The sequence below is a fragment of the Aquarana catesbeiana genome, linkage group LG04 (genome assembly GCF_042186555.1).
Source record: "Aquarana catesbeiana isolate 2022-GZ linkage group LG04, ASM4218655v1, whole genome shotgun sequence".
NCBI lineage: Eukaryota > Metazoa > Chordata > Amphibia > Anura > Ranidae > Aquarana > Aquarana catesbeiana.
In genome coordinates, this window is record NC_133327.1 from 411,453,212 (window position 1) to 411,469,073 (window position 15,862).

At 42.0% G+C, this 15,862-nt stretch overlaps 1 protein-coding gene across 2 annotated transcripts in view; it reads left to right on the forward strand.

The window, feature by feature from the left end:
- ENPP3 (ectonucleotide pyrophosphatase/phosphodiesterase 3) overlaps positions 1 to 15,862 on the forward strand; it is a 189,109-nt gene that overhangs the window by 121,577 nt on the left and 51,670 nt on the right. For both annotated transcript variants that reach the window (XM_073627288.1, XM_073627289.1), the window contains exons 17-20: positions 2,190 to 2,277; positions 6,223 to 6,389; positions 9,231 to 9,279; positions 9,365 to 9,519. In XM_073627288.1, coding sequence (XP_073483389.1) covers positions 2,190 to 2,277; positions 6,223 to 6,389; positions 9,231 to 9,279; positions 9,365 to 9,519 — 459 coding nt within the window. The remainder of the gene's footprint in view (positions 1 to 2,189; positions 2,278 to 6,222; positions 6,390 to 9,230; positions 9,280 to 9,364; positions 9,520 to 15,862) is intronic.

The following is a 15,862-nucleotide window of genomic DNA, read 5'->3' on the forward strand; positions in this document are numbered from 1 at the left end:
GATCCCGTCTGAACGTAAGAGATCAAGGAGTGGCATTAGAGCTCTACGGCGGTCTAAAGTATCTTTGGAGAGGTCTGGGAATACGGTGATGATTGCCCCGTCAAAATGTATGTTAGGTAGGCCCCGCATCTTCATCATAATGGCATTTTTATCCTCGAAGTAATGCAAGCGACAGATAACGTCTCTGGGCTGGTCAGAATTAGCATTACGGGGTCTCAGAGCACGGTGTACACGGTCAAAGCGGAGTGGTGCAGTGACAGGGTTACCCATAATGGTGTTGAAAATGCCACGTATTGATGGTTCTAGATCACTATCTCCAGTAGCCTCAGGCAGACCTCTGACACGTATATTATTTCTGCGGTTGCGGTTCTCGAGGTCTTCGAGTTTGTATAGGGAGGCCCGATGAGCAAATGCTAGCTGGGTAACAGTGTCTTGCAGTTCTTTAATGGCTAGGGCTTGTGTATCCTGCCGTTGCTCCGTTTCCTCTACTCTGACCAGGATGTGTGACATGTCGGTTCTAACTGCAGTTATCTCTTTTTTAATAGACTTTTCCAAGCTATGAAACATACCTGCGAGTTCTTTTTTAAGACCACTCATCAGCGTAGTCATTTCGGAGCCAGCAGGGGATCCTGGGTCGTCCATGAGATCCGAGCAGTATGAGGAGGCCGGAGAGCTTTCCCTCACAGAGGCAACGTGAGATGAGGGAGAAGCGCTTGGTCTCGAGGTTCGGGCCTGGTCGCCACGTGCGTTGGCCAAATATTGTTGAATAGAGCCTGCAGATACTGGAATAGACAGTGACCTCTTACCGGATCTTTTACCTGGTGCAGAACGGGATTTAGTTGATTTGGAAGGCATAACTGGAACTATTAGGCCGGTAGCTGTGTAGGGCACTTCTTACTTACATTTGCTCAGTGTCGTTCATACTTCAAAATAACGTTATTATTTGTAGAGATTTTCGTAAAAATAAAATGTGGGTAGTAGCTGGGCCACCTCAGCTGCAGAGCAAGGGGATCCAATTTGAGCAGAGTCTAGAGGAACAGGTGCAGTAGCTGTATAAAACGTGTGGAGGCACAGATGTAGGGAGTAGTTAGAGTACTAAGATGGCCGCCGACCTCCAGAGGTAGGCCGGAGCCGCGGTCTTTCCTGGCAGTAGTGGCCGGCCGGGTGAGCACCGATTGCGGGAAGGCCTCGAGCGGCTTCGTATGGGCCCAGATTCGAGGCTCCAGTTATTTAAGACTGTCCCAGCACTGAAGGGAAGCCGGCTGAGGGGTAGGTGGTAGAGTAGCAAGGCACTCACCGCTTTCCAAGAGGTAGGGTAGGTCGGAGCGGTAGGCCGCAAGATGACGTCGGACCTCCGGAGGTCGGTGTATCAGAGAGGGGATCTCCAGATTAGTAGCCGCCGGAACAGGGGGATCACGAGTGCGGGCGGCTCCGCAGCCAAGGTGCTGCGCAGGAGCTTTTCCGAGGCCTCCGGTCCGGAGTAGCGGAGAGCGGAGGGCTCCGGGTGTTAAGTAGGCCCCAAGATGGCGGCGGGCGTCCGGGGCTCGGACTTAACTGTAGGCCCAGGACCGCTTAAAATTGCCAAATGGGTTAGATACTTCCCAGGGGCCGCAGCCGAGGGTGTCCAGGTGCCCCTGAGATTAAAATGAAGCTTCGATGGGGTGAGGAAGGACAGGGATGGCTATGGATTCGAGTAACCTAGACGGAGCAGAGCTAACACACGTCCTCCCTGTTGAACGTCCGGACACGCCCCCTTCAAATCACGTCTTAAAACACATCTCTTTAATTTAGAATACTCTGTTTGGTTTCATAGATTTTTTTTGCAATTTAATGTTTATGTAATGTATATGTATTTTATTTATCATTTTTTTTGTTGCTATTATTATTATTATACAGGATTTATATAGCGCTATCTTGCTATTCTTGTGTGTTCTGAAAGGCACCTATAAATAAAATGTATTATTATTATTAACCCACACTGCAGTGCGCTGCAATGCAGGTGTGTTGAGTGCTATTCACAATGAATAGCATTGTAGCACAACACATGTAAACCACATTGTCACATTGTTTGCAGTAATGAACATGTTACTGCAGTCTTGTGGTTATAAATGGGCCCTTAACATTTTAAGAATCTTGTTTAAATGCATAAATAAAACTAAGCATCAAATTTACCTTTTTTTGTATTCTAGGCAATCTTTATAGGACATGGCCCAGGATTTAAAGAGGAAGTGGAAGTGGAACCTTTTGATAATATAGAACTTTATAATTTGATGTGTGGTGAGTTATAGGCGTTTTATTTAACCTCTGGACTATATTTCCATTTATATTATTAATGCTCTTCATACAAATCCAGTTTCACTTCTTTATCTACATTATTGTGATTTTATTAGAACCGAGTGCTTTGAAAATTAACTTTGCAAAGTATGTATCATGTAGAGTACTTTACTACAATATTATGTATGTATTATGCACCATTTTTTTGTTATCTGCCTTATCACATCATTAAAGGAAATGCCAGGTTTATTCTGCTACCTAGGAATGTGCACACACTGCATTTTCTGTGATAAACCCTGACAGGTCCGTGTCCTCTGTGTTATGCAGAGCAGACACAGCCTGCTGCTTTCTATGGGGCAGTCGGATGGAAACAAACTGCATGTCCGTTTCCACCTGATTGCCATTCAATCCGCCAGACAGATGGTGAACGTACAGTGCCTTGCAAAAGTGTTCAATCCCCTTGGCATTTTTCGTGTTTTGTTGCCTCACAACCTGGAATTAACATGGATTGTTTGAGGATTTGCATAGTTTAATTTACAGAACATGCCCACAACTTTGACGATTTTGTTTTTATTATTGTGAAGCAAACAACAAATAGGACAAAATAACAGAAAAAGTCAGTGTGCATAACTATTCACCCCCTAAAGTCAATACCACCTTTTGCGGCTATCACAGCTCCAAGTCGCTTTAGATAGGTCTCTATGAGCTTGCCTCATCTTACCACTGGAATTTTTGCCCATTCCTCCTTGCAAAACTGCCCCAGCTCCTTCAAGTTGGATGGTTTGTGCTTGTGAACAGCAATCTTTAAGTCTGACCACAGATTTTCTATTGGATTGAGGTCTGGGCTTTGACTAGGCCATTCCAACACATTTATGTTTCCCCTTAAACCACTAAAGTGTTGCTTTAGCAGTGTGTTTGGGGTCATTGTCCTGCTGGAAGGTGAACCTCCATCCTAGCCTCATACACAGAGTGGTACAGGTTTTGCTCAAGAATATCCCTGTATTTAGCACCATTCATCTTTCCCTCAACTCTGACCAGTTTCCCAGTCCCGACTGCTGAAAAACACCCCCACAGCATGATGCTGCCACCACCATGTGGATGGTGTTCTTTGGGTGATGTGTTGGGTTTGCGCCAGACATAGCATTTTTTTTGATGACCAAAAAGTTACATTTTAGTCTTATCAGACCAGAGCATTTTGCTGAAAGTAATGGCTTTCTTCTGGCCACTCTGCCATAAAGCCCAACTCTTTGGAGTGTACAGCTTATTATCGTCCCATGTACAGATACTCCAGTCTCTGCTGTGGAACTCTGCAGCTCCACCAGGGTTACCTTAGGTCTCTGTGCTGCCTCTCTGATTAATGCCCTCCTTGCCCGGTCCATGAGTTCTGGTGTGCGTCCGTCTCTTGGCAGGTGTGCTGTTGTGCCATGTTCTTTCCATTTGGTTATGATAGATTTGATGGTGCTCCTAGGGATCATCAAAGATTTGGATATTTTTTTATAACCTAACCCTGACTTGTACTTCTCAACAACATTGTCCCTTACTTGTTTGGAGAGTTCCTTGGTCTTCATGGCAGTGTTTGGTTAGTGGCGCCTCTTGCTTAGGTGTTGCAGCCTCTGGGACCTTTCAAAAAGGTGTGTATATTAAAAATCATGTGACACTTACGCCGCATACACACGACCAAACTCTACGGCAGACTTTGTCCTGCGGACTTTTCGACGGACTTTACGACGGACTTTCCGAATGAACAAACTTGCCTACACACGATCAACCAAAGTCCAACAGATTTGTACATGATGACATACGACCGGACTAAAACAAGGAAGTTCATAGCCAGTAGCCAATAGCTGCCCTAGCGTCGGATTTTGTCTGTCGTACTAGCATACAGACGAGCGGACTTTTCGACCAGGATCGAGTCTGTCGAAAAGATTTGAAACATGTTTCATTTCTAGGTCCGTCAAACTTTTGGGGGAAAAAAGTCCGCTGGAGCCCACACACGATCAAATTGTCCGACGGACTCCGGTCCACAGGACCAAGTATGCCGTAAAGTCCGGTCGTGTGTACGCGGCATAAGATTGCACACAGGTGGACATCATTTCACTAATAATGTGACTTCTGAAAGTGATTGGTTGCACCAGAGCTTTTTATGGGCTTCATAACAAAGGGGGTGAATACATACGCATATGCCAATTATCAGTTTTTATTTCTGAAAAATAGTTTTATGTATATATTTTTCTAATTTTACTTCACCAACTTAGACTATTGTGTTCTGATTCATCACATATAATTCAAATAAAAAAAAAAAAAACATTGAACTAAAGGCTGTAATGTAACAAAATAGGTAAAAAGCTAAGGGGAGTGAATACTTTTGCAAGGCACTGTATACCTATCAGTCTGTTTTTAGTGGACTGGATCGGATCGGATGCCGGTGGGTAACAGCTTACATCTGCCGCCCCATAGAGAAAAAGGGTGGTCCTATCAGTCCGCTGGTGTGAAAGAGGCCTTATGCTAAATGGCAGGCACTCTGTTAGTAACTGCAAGTGGATATTTTGTAAGATGTAGACCTATTTGGTGTGGTTAACATTTTGGTTTGAAAGAATATGAACAGTTAATACACTCCCTTGAAAATAAGATGCAATCTTTAATAGCCTACATTCTAAATGAGAACCCACAGGAAAAATGTATGCATATTTCATTAATGAAGGAGATTTTCTGACTAAATAGCATTGGAGTATGTATGCAAAATGTTCTGGTAACTCATGGGTGCTACAGATAAGGCAAGACAAGGCTTTCACTTGCAACAATGACAAAAGAGCAGCTAAGGTCTACACAAATTATCAACTGTTAGCCCTACCTTTCTTTATGAATTATTGACCACTAAGGATATTGATGTAATACACATAACTATCAGATATGCAAATGTTTACAAAGATCCTGACTATACATGCAGCAGATTTTGGTGTTAAGCACTTTCAAGCAGCTTTTGATCCCAGAAATGAGCAAACATCATTTTAATGGACCACCAACAATTTTTATTAACGTTGTACAATGCTTGAAACTATTGGTGGTAGATGACTTTGGTCTGTTCATTGTTTTTGCAAATAATAGTGTTTAAATTGTGTGAAAATGATCATGGCCACAATTAGTCTGTCCTTGAAAAGAAATAGTGTAATATACCGTATATAGTAATGCTGTTGTTGTTTCATGTGATCCCTGCAGTTGTTTGGCTCTGCTATGGTCTATGTAATCTCATAATTAGCAAATTCATATTATAGTAGTTCTGGAGTTGTATGTGAGTCTATTCCTTCTGTAACCGATTCAGCTGTATATGGAAGACCAAATCAGTGCAAAATACAAAAAAAAAACATTTTTTTCTTTGCCTAATTATGCCAGGAATGGGAGAATGTTCCTATTTTGTTGTTACACTTTATAAACAAGCATACGGTTGCAGTTACATTTTACTGCCCTTTAACTTTCATGCCTCAACAAATCTGACCTTGAACACATTGATAACACCCATAGCTCTCTTTGTTATCACTTATATCTATTATAATTAGGCCACAATCCCAACGGTTTGCAATGTGAGAGGATTCCCGTGCTTCACAATGTTGACAGCAGTGATCTAGACAAAGATAAAGTGATTAAGGGACAAAGTAATGTACAATAGTATCTTGTGTAAAGATAAGCTCTGCAGAGGGCATTAGTTGTTATACCAACAAACTTCATACACATCCATAGCCAAATCAGATGTTTAGCACTAGAAAAGAACTTCCAGACCACTGGGAAAACTGAAATCATATAGTATTCGTCATGTGATGAATGCATGACAAAAAAATCATTTTTTCCTCATGTTTTTGGTAGAAGACCACCTAGAAAAATTAGGAAAATATGGAGTTAGAGCACCCTTTATGTTTGAATAACTATTAATAACAGTACCTTACCTTTTAACAGATCTATTAAAAATCAACCCAGCTCCTAACAATGGGACTCATGGCAGCTTAAACCATGTACTAAGAGAACCATTTTATAATCCAACTTATGTGCTAGAGAAATCAAGCCCTTCAACTTGTACCTTTGGTGTGCCGTCTTCCAATTTAAGTTGTTCATGCAATCATCTGGTGGGTATAAGAAAATAAAAACTTTACGCATTAGATCACAAAGTTGCATAGGTTATTTTATATTGCACTTTGCATTTGTTTGCATTTGTAATATTTATATATATATATATATACCTCATTGCTGTGGAATACCTATTTTAATGAACACTAACTTACTGAAAGTCTTAATTTCTCATACATTGGTATTTCAATTTTCAGTAGCCATTATTTTATCACCACCTAAAGTTTCTCTTTGTCTCCTAGACCAAAGAAATGCAGTTATCAGCTGCCAGGTGGTTTTAGGAGCAAGAGACCATGTGATAATTGTAAATTGAATTTTAGATACAAAATAAAAATATAGAATCCCAACGAGAATTCTGCATGCATTTGACTTTTTGAATTGATGCTGACATGTTTACCTGAACTTGTTCTTATACAACATTTTTTTATTTCCATTTTTGTGGCAGGATATGGTGCATTTGGTGTGATGCCCCTTCAGCCTTGTTTCAGACATATTTTTATCATTTAGTATCATATCCAACATTAAGGCTAGATTTACATTTATGCACTACTCTAATCCAATTTTTAGATCTTGCCATGTGTTGGCAGCCCATTTATATTGAATGGACTGCCTTAAAGTGAATATTAATGCTAACAAATAAAAATAGGCGAATAGCCAGGATTTTTAATGCTGAAGAGACATGCTTTGTCTCTTCAGCATTAAGGTTACCTAACCATCTGCCCTGTATAGTGAGCTTCGCACACGCAGCTTGCTGCATAAATTCAGCTAAGCCAAAGCTGACTTCACTCCTGTGCATGCACGACAGTGACGTCATCCCTGCCCGGCCAATGAAAGCATTTGGCGATCAAGATCTGGAAGCCAGCTGACCATCATCAGTGGATGGCGGGGAGCTCCATAATGCCGCATCACTGGAACCAAGATAACTATAGTTTTGCTTTAATGTTGCACATTTTAACAAGCAGCACACACACCATAACAACCCAGAGAAATGTTAATAGGCCTTAAAGTGAATGTCAAAGCAAAAAAAAAAAAAGGACATGCAATACATATATGCAATATTTGCACATTTCCTTGTGTTTTATCCCTTTAATCACTTTCAGCCCAAGCCAATTCTGGCATCCCTCTCCTACATGTAAAAGTCATAATTTTTTTTTTTGCTAGAAAATGACTCAAAACCCCCAAACATTGTATATATATTTTTTAGCAGAGACCCTAGGGAATAAAATGGCGGTCGTTGAATTTTTTTTTTAATGTCACACGGATTTGTGCAGCAGTTTTTCGTTAATTACGAAAAACAAAACATATTATTTCAACAATTTTTTTTGTAAATTGTGAAAGTTGCTGCTACGCAGAGTAAATAGATACCTAACATGTCACACTTTAAAATTGCACACATTCGTGGAATGGTGCCAAACTTTGGTACTTTAAAAATCTCCATAGGCTACGCTGTAAATATTTTTACAGGTTACCAGTTTAGGGTTACACAGGAGGCCTAGTGCTAGAATTATTGCTCTTGCTCTCACGTTTGCGGCGATACCACACATGTGAGGTTTGAACGCCGTTTACATATGCGTTCGCTATTTTTATTTATTTATTTTTACACTTACCCTTTATTTCTTTATTTATTGATTACTTTTATTCCTATTATAAGGAATGTAAACACCCCTTGCAATATGAATAGGGTATGACAGGTCCTCTTTACAGAAAGAGCTGGGGTCTATAAGTCCCCAGATCTCTCCTCTAGGCTGGAAAGCCTGAGATTAAAAAAAAAATGGATCTCAGTTTTTTCAGCAAAAAAAAATGTCATCAGTGTTTACATCTGCTGGCGCCGGAAGTGACGTCATGGCATCGCTTCCAGCCTCTGAGGGTCATAGAGATGGCCAGGGACTATCTGGTCTATCTGGTAAACCTTCACCAGCAGCTGATAAAATTAAACCTCACAATGGGGACATACTGTATGTTCCAGTGACAACTGTCTGAAAGGGTATTTACTCTTACTTTTGAGAGACTTCCTATCGTCCAAATTTTTCTTACCCACCTGGAAAAAAAAGAGTTTTTGGCTATAGACACTCTTCAAAACTTTCCATATTACCAGTTCTTAAAGGAGAAGTCCAGCCTGAGCTTTTTAGGCTGGGCTTCTCCTATGGGTCACAGGAGTGCAATTCGTTTTGCACTCCTGTGACCTGTTTTCAGCGGAGAGTGGTCTGAAGTCCATTCTCTGCTTACTTCACTGGAATCAGTCCAGGCACCGCGTCATCCTGTCTTCCAAGTCTGGATCGGCCAGCTGCCTTGATTGTTGGCAGTCTCAGCGAGTCGCTGAGACGGCCTCTCCACGCCCCTCCACAGCTCAGCGCTCCAGTGAGCGTGGAGGAGCAGAGAGGAGAGACACTGGGGTTGATTTACTAAAGGCCAAAAGACTGTGCACTTTGGAAAGTGCAGTTGCACACGGCAAGAGCAGTTGCTCCAGAGTTTAGTAAATGAGCAGAAGCTCAGCTGACTTTCATCAACCAATCATGTGCAAGCAAAAATGCTGTTTTTTTTTATTTTCCTTGTATGTGATTGGGTATTCTTTGCAAAGTGAAGCTTTACCTCATTTACCAAGCTCTGGAGCAACTGCACTTGCAGAGTGCAATTGCACTTTCCAAGGTGCACAGTCTATTGGCCTTTAGTAAATCAACCCCACTGTGTGTTCGGTGGCTCGGTTCTCAGTGCAGAGACATCGGGGGACAGCTGCAGCATTGGTCTGATGCTCCATCCACCAAAGTAAGTATGAATTTAAAAAAAATACAAAAAAACATACTTCTCTTTTAAATAACATTTTTTCATTTATTTATTTTCAGGGTGATGTATCAGCCCTAAATGCAAGGTTAAATCTTGATGAGAACAGCAGTAAGTAATACTTGTGTCTTACAAAGAATTTAGGAATAGATGCGTCTTTGTACTGGTTATAACTATACCTAAAATTGATTCTTAGAAACTCAGTCAAATCAAAAGAACCTGCCATACGGCAGACCCAAGAATGTGTATGGAAACAGTACATACTGCCTCCTTCACCAGCATGGATATGTGAGTGGATACAGCCACGATATCTTGATGCCACTTTGGACAGCCTATACTGTGGAAGCAAAGGTGTGTTTTAAGTGCTTTTATGAGTTATTTTTGTTCACTATGTTATGGAAATAACATGCATCTTAAAAATTGATGAGGCATCTTGGCCTAAAGACCAAATATGCTTAAACCGGTTGTATACCCGCAAACGAAAAAAAAAAAAAACTGTAAGGCAAAGACATAATGAGCTAGTATGCACCGCATATTAGCTCATTATGAAATACTTAACTTAGAGCGAAGCGTTGGCATCGCATCCCGGTCATAGCTGAAGGAGCTGACATTTTCCCCTCTGTGTTCCTTCCAGGTTCACGGCTCATGCGTGGGAGTCCTCAGTTCAGGCAAGGTCCGGCACTGTACATGCTCCGCTGACGTCAGTGGCTGCATGCAGGGTGAATATCTCCTAAACCGTACACGTTTAGGAGATATTCATTTTACATACAGGTAAGCCTTTATATAGACTTACCTGTAGGTAAAAATGTCAAATGGATATTTTTACATAAATACAGTGGTCCAGCTTGGACCACTGTAACTATGCATATACCATACCTATTCTACCAATTGTTGCCACACATGGGACTTTATTTGGCAAATAAGCAGAATATATAAAGTACAATGTATTTTGTTGTATACAATTTAAAAACATTTGCATCAAAACCACAATCTTGGCAGGGTGATACATCTTTCATATAGTTGCAATACCCATACACAGTTGGTGGGGATTAATTACATGAATATTACAGTGCACCCCATACAAGAATTTCTTCACCGGGTGAATACATTGGGGGTTATTTACTAAAGGAAAATCTACTTTGCACTGGAAGTGCACTTGAAAGTGCAGTCGCTGTAGATCCGAGGGGGACGTGCAAGGAAAATAAAAAACAGCATTTTAGCTTGCACATGATTGGATGATAAAATCAGCAGAGCTTCCAATCATTTCAGATCTACCCCTTAGATTTCGGGTGACGCACTTCCAAGTGCATTTTCAGTGCACTTGCAGTGCAAAGTGGATTTGTCTTTCGTAAATAACCCCCATTGTGTTGTATATATTTTGCTTATTTGCCATATAAATTACCATGGGAGGCAACAACTGGTAGAATATGTGTATAGGAGGATCTTGGCAATAGATATCCTCATATAGTCTCAATCTACTGAATATACCATACCTGTGGTATCCCTCTAGAAGCTGACACTCAATTTACATAAGCGACTGACAAATTATTTTCTCAGTTGCTTATATAAAGTGATTACATAAGTGCCTGACAAATTAGTAGGCACACCTACTTCAGTGATCTCCACTAGCTTCTGGGTCCCATGCCAAGTGACTGCCCTGCTGCACTGTGAACACAGGAAGGTATGGACACCATTCAGAGAATGCTTTGCATTTTCCAATGAATGCAAAGCATTCTCTGGTTAAATGAGGTGGAGAGTGTGACATTACTGCCCCACCTTTCCACCTCAACCATTCAAAATGTTTTGCATTCGTTAAAAAAATGCAGTTTAAAATGCAGGCAGGGCAGCCGCTCGGCATGGGAGACAGGAGTTAATGGAGGTCACTGTAGTAGTGGTTTCTACTACAGTGATTTCCAGCATCTAGAGGGATGCCACAGGTATGGTATATGGTTGTCCATACAAGCTGGACCAATGTAACTATGTAAAAATATCCATACCTGGAATTCTTCTTTAAAGTGGAACTATAGACAAATTCAAATAATTACAAATATATTACAATCTGTCAATATCATCAGCTCTGCAGTCTTTGGTTTTTTGAGTCCCCCTTGTAAAGTTTTTAGACAGTTGTATTACCTGTTCATCTTGCCTGCTGTCCAGTAAACATGGCAGTTATAGCATTCAGAAAAAAACCTTTAACATAATGCCCTGTACACATGGTCGGATTTTCCAAGGGAAAATGTGTGATAGGACCTTGTTGTCGGAAATTCCGACCGTGTGTGGGCTCCATCACACATTTTCCATAGGAATTTCCGACACATAAAGTTTCAGAGCAGGCTATAAAATTTTCCGACAACAAAATCCGTTGTCGGAAATTCCGATCGTTTGTACACAAATCCGACGCATAAAGTGCCACGCATGCTCAGAATAAATTAAGAGAGGAAAGATATTGGCTACTGCCCCATTTATAGTCCCGACGTACATGTTTTACGTCATCGCGTTCAGAACGATCGGATTTTCCGACAACTTTGTGTGACCGTGTGTATGCAAGACAAGTTTGAGCCAACATCCGGAATGTCGGAATGTCCGATCAATGTCCAACCGTGTGTACAGGGCATAACAGTGGTGCCTAAAATGGTCAGCTTTTATTCATTTCATTAAATCCTTAGCCCGAAAGGAAAGAGGTTTCTGTAACTGTAAAAAGTGTAAGTGGCAGTTATGCTTTAATCTGTCAGTCATTTATGTAAAGTCAATTTAAATCTACCAGTCCATCTAATGCCCTGTACACACGGTCGGACATTGATCGGACATTCCGACAACAAAATCCATGGATTTTTTCCGACGGATGTTGGCTCAAACTTGTCTTGCATACACATGGTCACACAAAGTTGTCGGAAATCTGATAATTCTGAACGCGGTGACGTAAAACACGTACGTCGGGACTATAAACGGGGCAGTAGAAAATAGCTTTCGTCTCTTAATTTATTCTGAGCATGCGTGGCACTTTTGTGCGTCGGATTTGTGTACACACGATCGGAATTTCCGACAACGGATTTTGTTGTCGGAAAGTTTTATAGCAAGCTCTCAAACTTTGTGTGTCGGAAATTCCTATGGAAAATGTGTGATGGAGCCTACACACGGTCGGAATTTCCGACAACAAGGTCCTATCACACATTTTCCATCTGAAAATCCGACCGTGTGTACAGGTCATTACACTACCATTTACGTGCTGCTGTTTGAAGGTGGTTATTGTAATACAGTGGAGGAGTCAGTGTAGCCAATCGAAGACAGAAAGTGTATAACTTGCCAGATCAAGTGAAAATAAAGTAAAAAAAGCTAAAAAAAAAAAAAAAAAAAAAAGAATGCAGCTACTGTGTCTAAAGATTGGTAAGCTGCACTATTATGCCGCGTACACACGAGCGGACTTTCTATCCTACTTGGTCCGGCACACTTTCCGACGGACTTTGTCCGCCAGGTGCGCCGGACTTTAAAACGAACGGACTTGCCCACACACGCCGGGATTTTCCGGCGGGCTAAGTCCGCCCGTCTTTCTGACGGACTTTCGCCGGAGTTCCGGCGGACTTTCAGAATGAACGGACTTGCCCACACACGGACAAGTCCGTTCATTTTGAACGTGACTCAGGTGCGACGGGACTAGAGAAGGATGTCAATCTTGCCGCTTTTATCGGCGAGATTGACACCTTGCTAGCCCCGTCGCGGGGCATACCAGGCCCTTAGGTCTGGTATGGATTATAAAGGGGAACCCCGCTACGCCGAAAAAACGGCGTGGGGTCCCCCTAAAATCCATACCAGACCCCGATCCGAGCACGCAGCCTGGCCGGTCAGGAAAGGGGGTGGGGACGAGCGAGCGCCCCCCCCCCCTCCTGAACCGTACCAGGCCGCATGCCCTCAACATGGGGGGTGGGTGCTTTGGGGGAGGGGGGCGCCCTGCGCCCCCCCCCCCAAAGCACCTTGTCCCCATGTTGATGAGGACAAGGGCCTCTTCCCGACAACCCTGGCCGTTGGTTGTCGGGGTCTGCGGGCGGGGGCTTATCGGAATCTGGGAGCCCCCTTTAATAAGGGGGCCCCCAGATCCCGGCCCCCCACCCTATGTAAATGAGTATGGGGTACATGGTACCCCTACCCATTTACCTAGGAAAAAAGTGTAAGTAATAAAACACACTACACAGGTTTTTAAAATATTTTATTAAACAGCTCCGGGGGGGGGATCTTCCTCCGGCTTCGGGGGTCTTCTTCCGGCTTCGGGGGTCCCTCCGCTTCATCTTCTCCCGGCGTCCGGTTGGTTCTTCTCCGCTCTCCGGCCTCTTCTCCCGGTGTCGCAGGTCTTCGGCCGGCCCCTCCGCTCTCTTCATGTAGCTCTATTGCGAGCGGAGGTCCGGACTTCTTGGCTTCTTGGCTTCTTGGCTTCTCTTCTCTTCTCTTCCCCCAGATGTTGACACGACGCTCTCTCCGGCTGGACTGGTCTCTGAGGGCTGCGTTGTGACTTATATAGGCGGAGACCCCGCCCCCATATGATGTCACAGTCCTTGGGCATGCTGGGACTGTGACGTTTTAGGGGGCGTGGTCGTGTGGGCGGATTGTCCGGCACACTCTGGTCCGCCGGACCAAGTATGCCGGAAAGTCCGACCGTGTGTACGCGGCATTAGATTTTTTTGTTTTTGGTTTTCGAAACACCTCAAAGAATATCTGAAGCTAAAATGTTTTAGTTTTTATTTTGGATAGAGCAAGGAGTAGTTAAACCTCTGTCAAATTTTTTGACTTCTGTGTCCCATTTGGGAGATTTCCCATCACTTCTTGTGCTTTAGGCAAAACAGAGCATGAGAGTAAAATTCTCCAAAGTGAGGCTAAACCCCTCTCAGACAGTTGTCACTGAAACATTTGTCCCAAATAGATTTTACCTTCTATTCTTGTTCTAATAACTACTTGGACAGCAGTACAAATCTATCTATTCTTCCCTTTTGTATTCAAAATAAACTGGGTTTAGATAAATTTTAGACCCATGTTTGCAGAATCAAGTAATATGGGTTCTGTAATATTCATACAAGACATTTAGGCTTGGTTCACTCATGTCTGGCTGTGGTTTGTAGTCCGTTTTTAAAAGAAGTCTGGTACAGTTTTGTTCACCGTCTCAGGTGCGATTCAGGTGCAACTTTTTACTTAAATTATCACCTGAACTGGACCTAAAGTCGCACAGGACTCCTTTCTAAATGGACTGCAGCCATACCGACTCCATTGCAAGTCAGTCCGGTTCACATGGTATGCGAATTGGATGTGGTTCAAAACACATCCATTTTGCATATACGTGAACCAAGCCTTATATGTTCACACAATATATTATATATATATGAATTTCTCAATGATTTTCACTCTTTTTATAGACTACTGTAGGGGGTACATTATGTTTTCTGTATGTATTCAGTGCATTGTTTTAGTCTGCATACTATAGGCCTTGGTCTTGCACATATTAGAAATAGTTTATGCTTACGGTTGGGAGGAGGTATAAACAGGTGGCTGAGCTACATTTTTACCACCAACCCACCTCTTCTTAAGCTGGAAAGGCAGCCGTTCAAGGGTATGCACATGTCATGGATATGATGCTTGAAACTTTAGAGTGAATAGGGCCAAGCTGCAACCACCCTGCAACTGCGGGCAATGCACATTGTTCCAGCACAGTGGTGAGGGCTTTTAGGGGTTAAAGCAGGCGGTGAGAAGGCAAAGCAAGCACCAAGAGAGACCAATAGTTATATTTATTATAGCGGGAGTATATTCTTGTGCATGTGTTTTCAATCACAGTGACTTATCCGCCTGCAGTGAATATTTGCTAAGCATTACATTCACTGCTTTATAAATAAGCCCCAAGTGTAAAAAATGGTCTGCTAACTTTTGTATTAAATAATATGGTGGTTTGCAATAAATAAATAAGCTATGAAGGGGAAAAGTGATTGCCAGCAGTCGTGTGAGTCAGCTTTTTTAAACACCATTCAGAAGGTCAGTGAGCTCAGTAATATATTGTGGGAGGATTAAGGAGTGACCTCACTGCCTTTATTCATATCCTGAGGCTTCTGGTTGCAAACACCGTCTTCCAAGTCACTACACTTGAATGTTATCCAGTTGAAATTAGAAGCTAAATATGGCCCATTACTTTTAACTTTAAATATAATAATGTACAGTAATGTATTTATATGCAGCCCCAAAAAGGTACAAGAAAAAACATATCAGAATTTATGTAGGTATCAAGGGTGCTTATCCCATAAGAGTGAAATATATCAGAATTTATGTAGGTATAAGGTATAAGGTATAACTCCTATTTTAAGAGTAAGAGATATCAGAATTTATGTAGATATGAAAAGTTTTAATTCCTACTATAAGATTAAAATATATCAGAATGAATGTATCAGAGGTTAACACCTGTATTGTAAGAATAAGAGAAATTTATGTTGGTATTAGGGGTGATAATTTATATTACAACACCCCATTCACACTTGTGCGACTTGAACGAGTCGTACCCCATGTTTTCCAATGATAACCATTCATATATGCGTAGCTTTAAAGTGGCTTATGCACTCCTTTGGTCCGACTATAATGCAACTTGAGGGCCATAGACTTAAATGTTAAATGTTAACCCTCAAATGTTGCATGAAAGTTGTACCTGAAACAATGGGTCTGAATTTGCAGA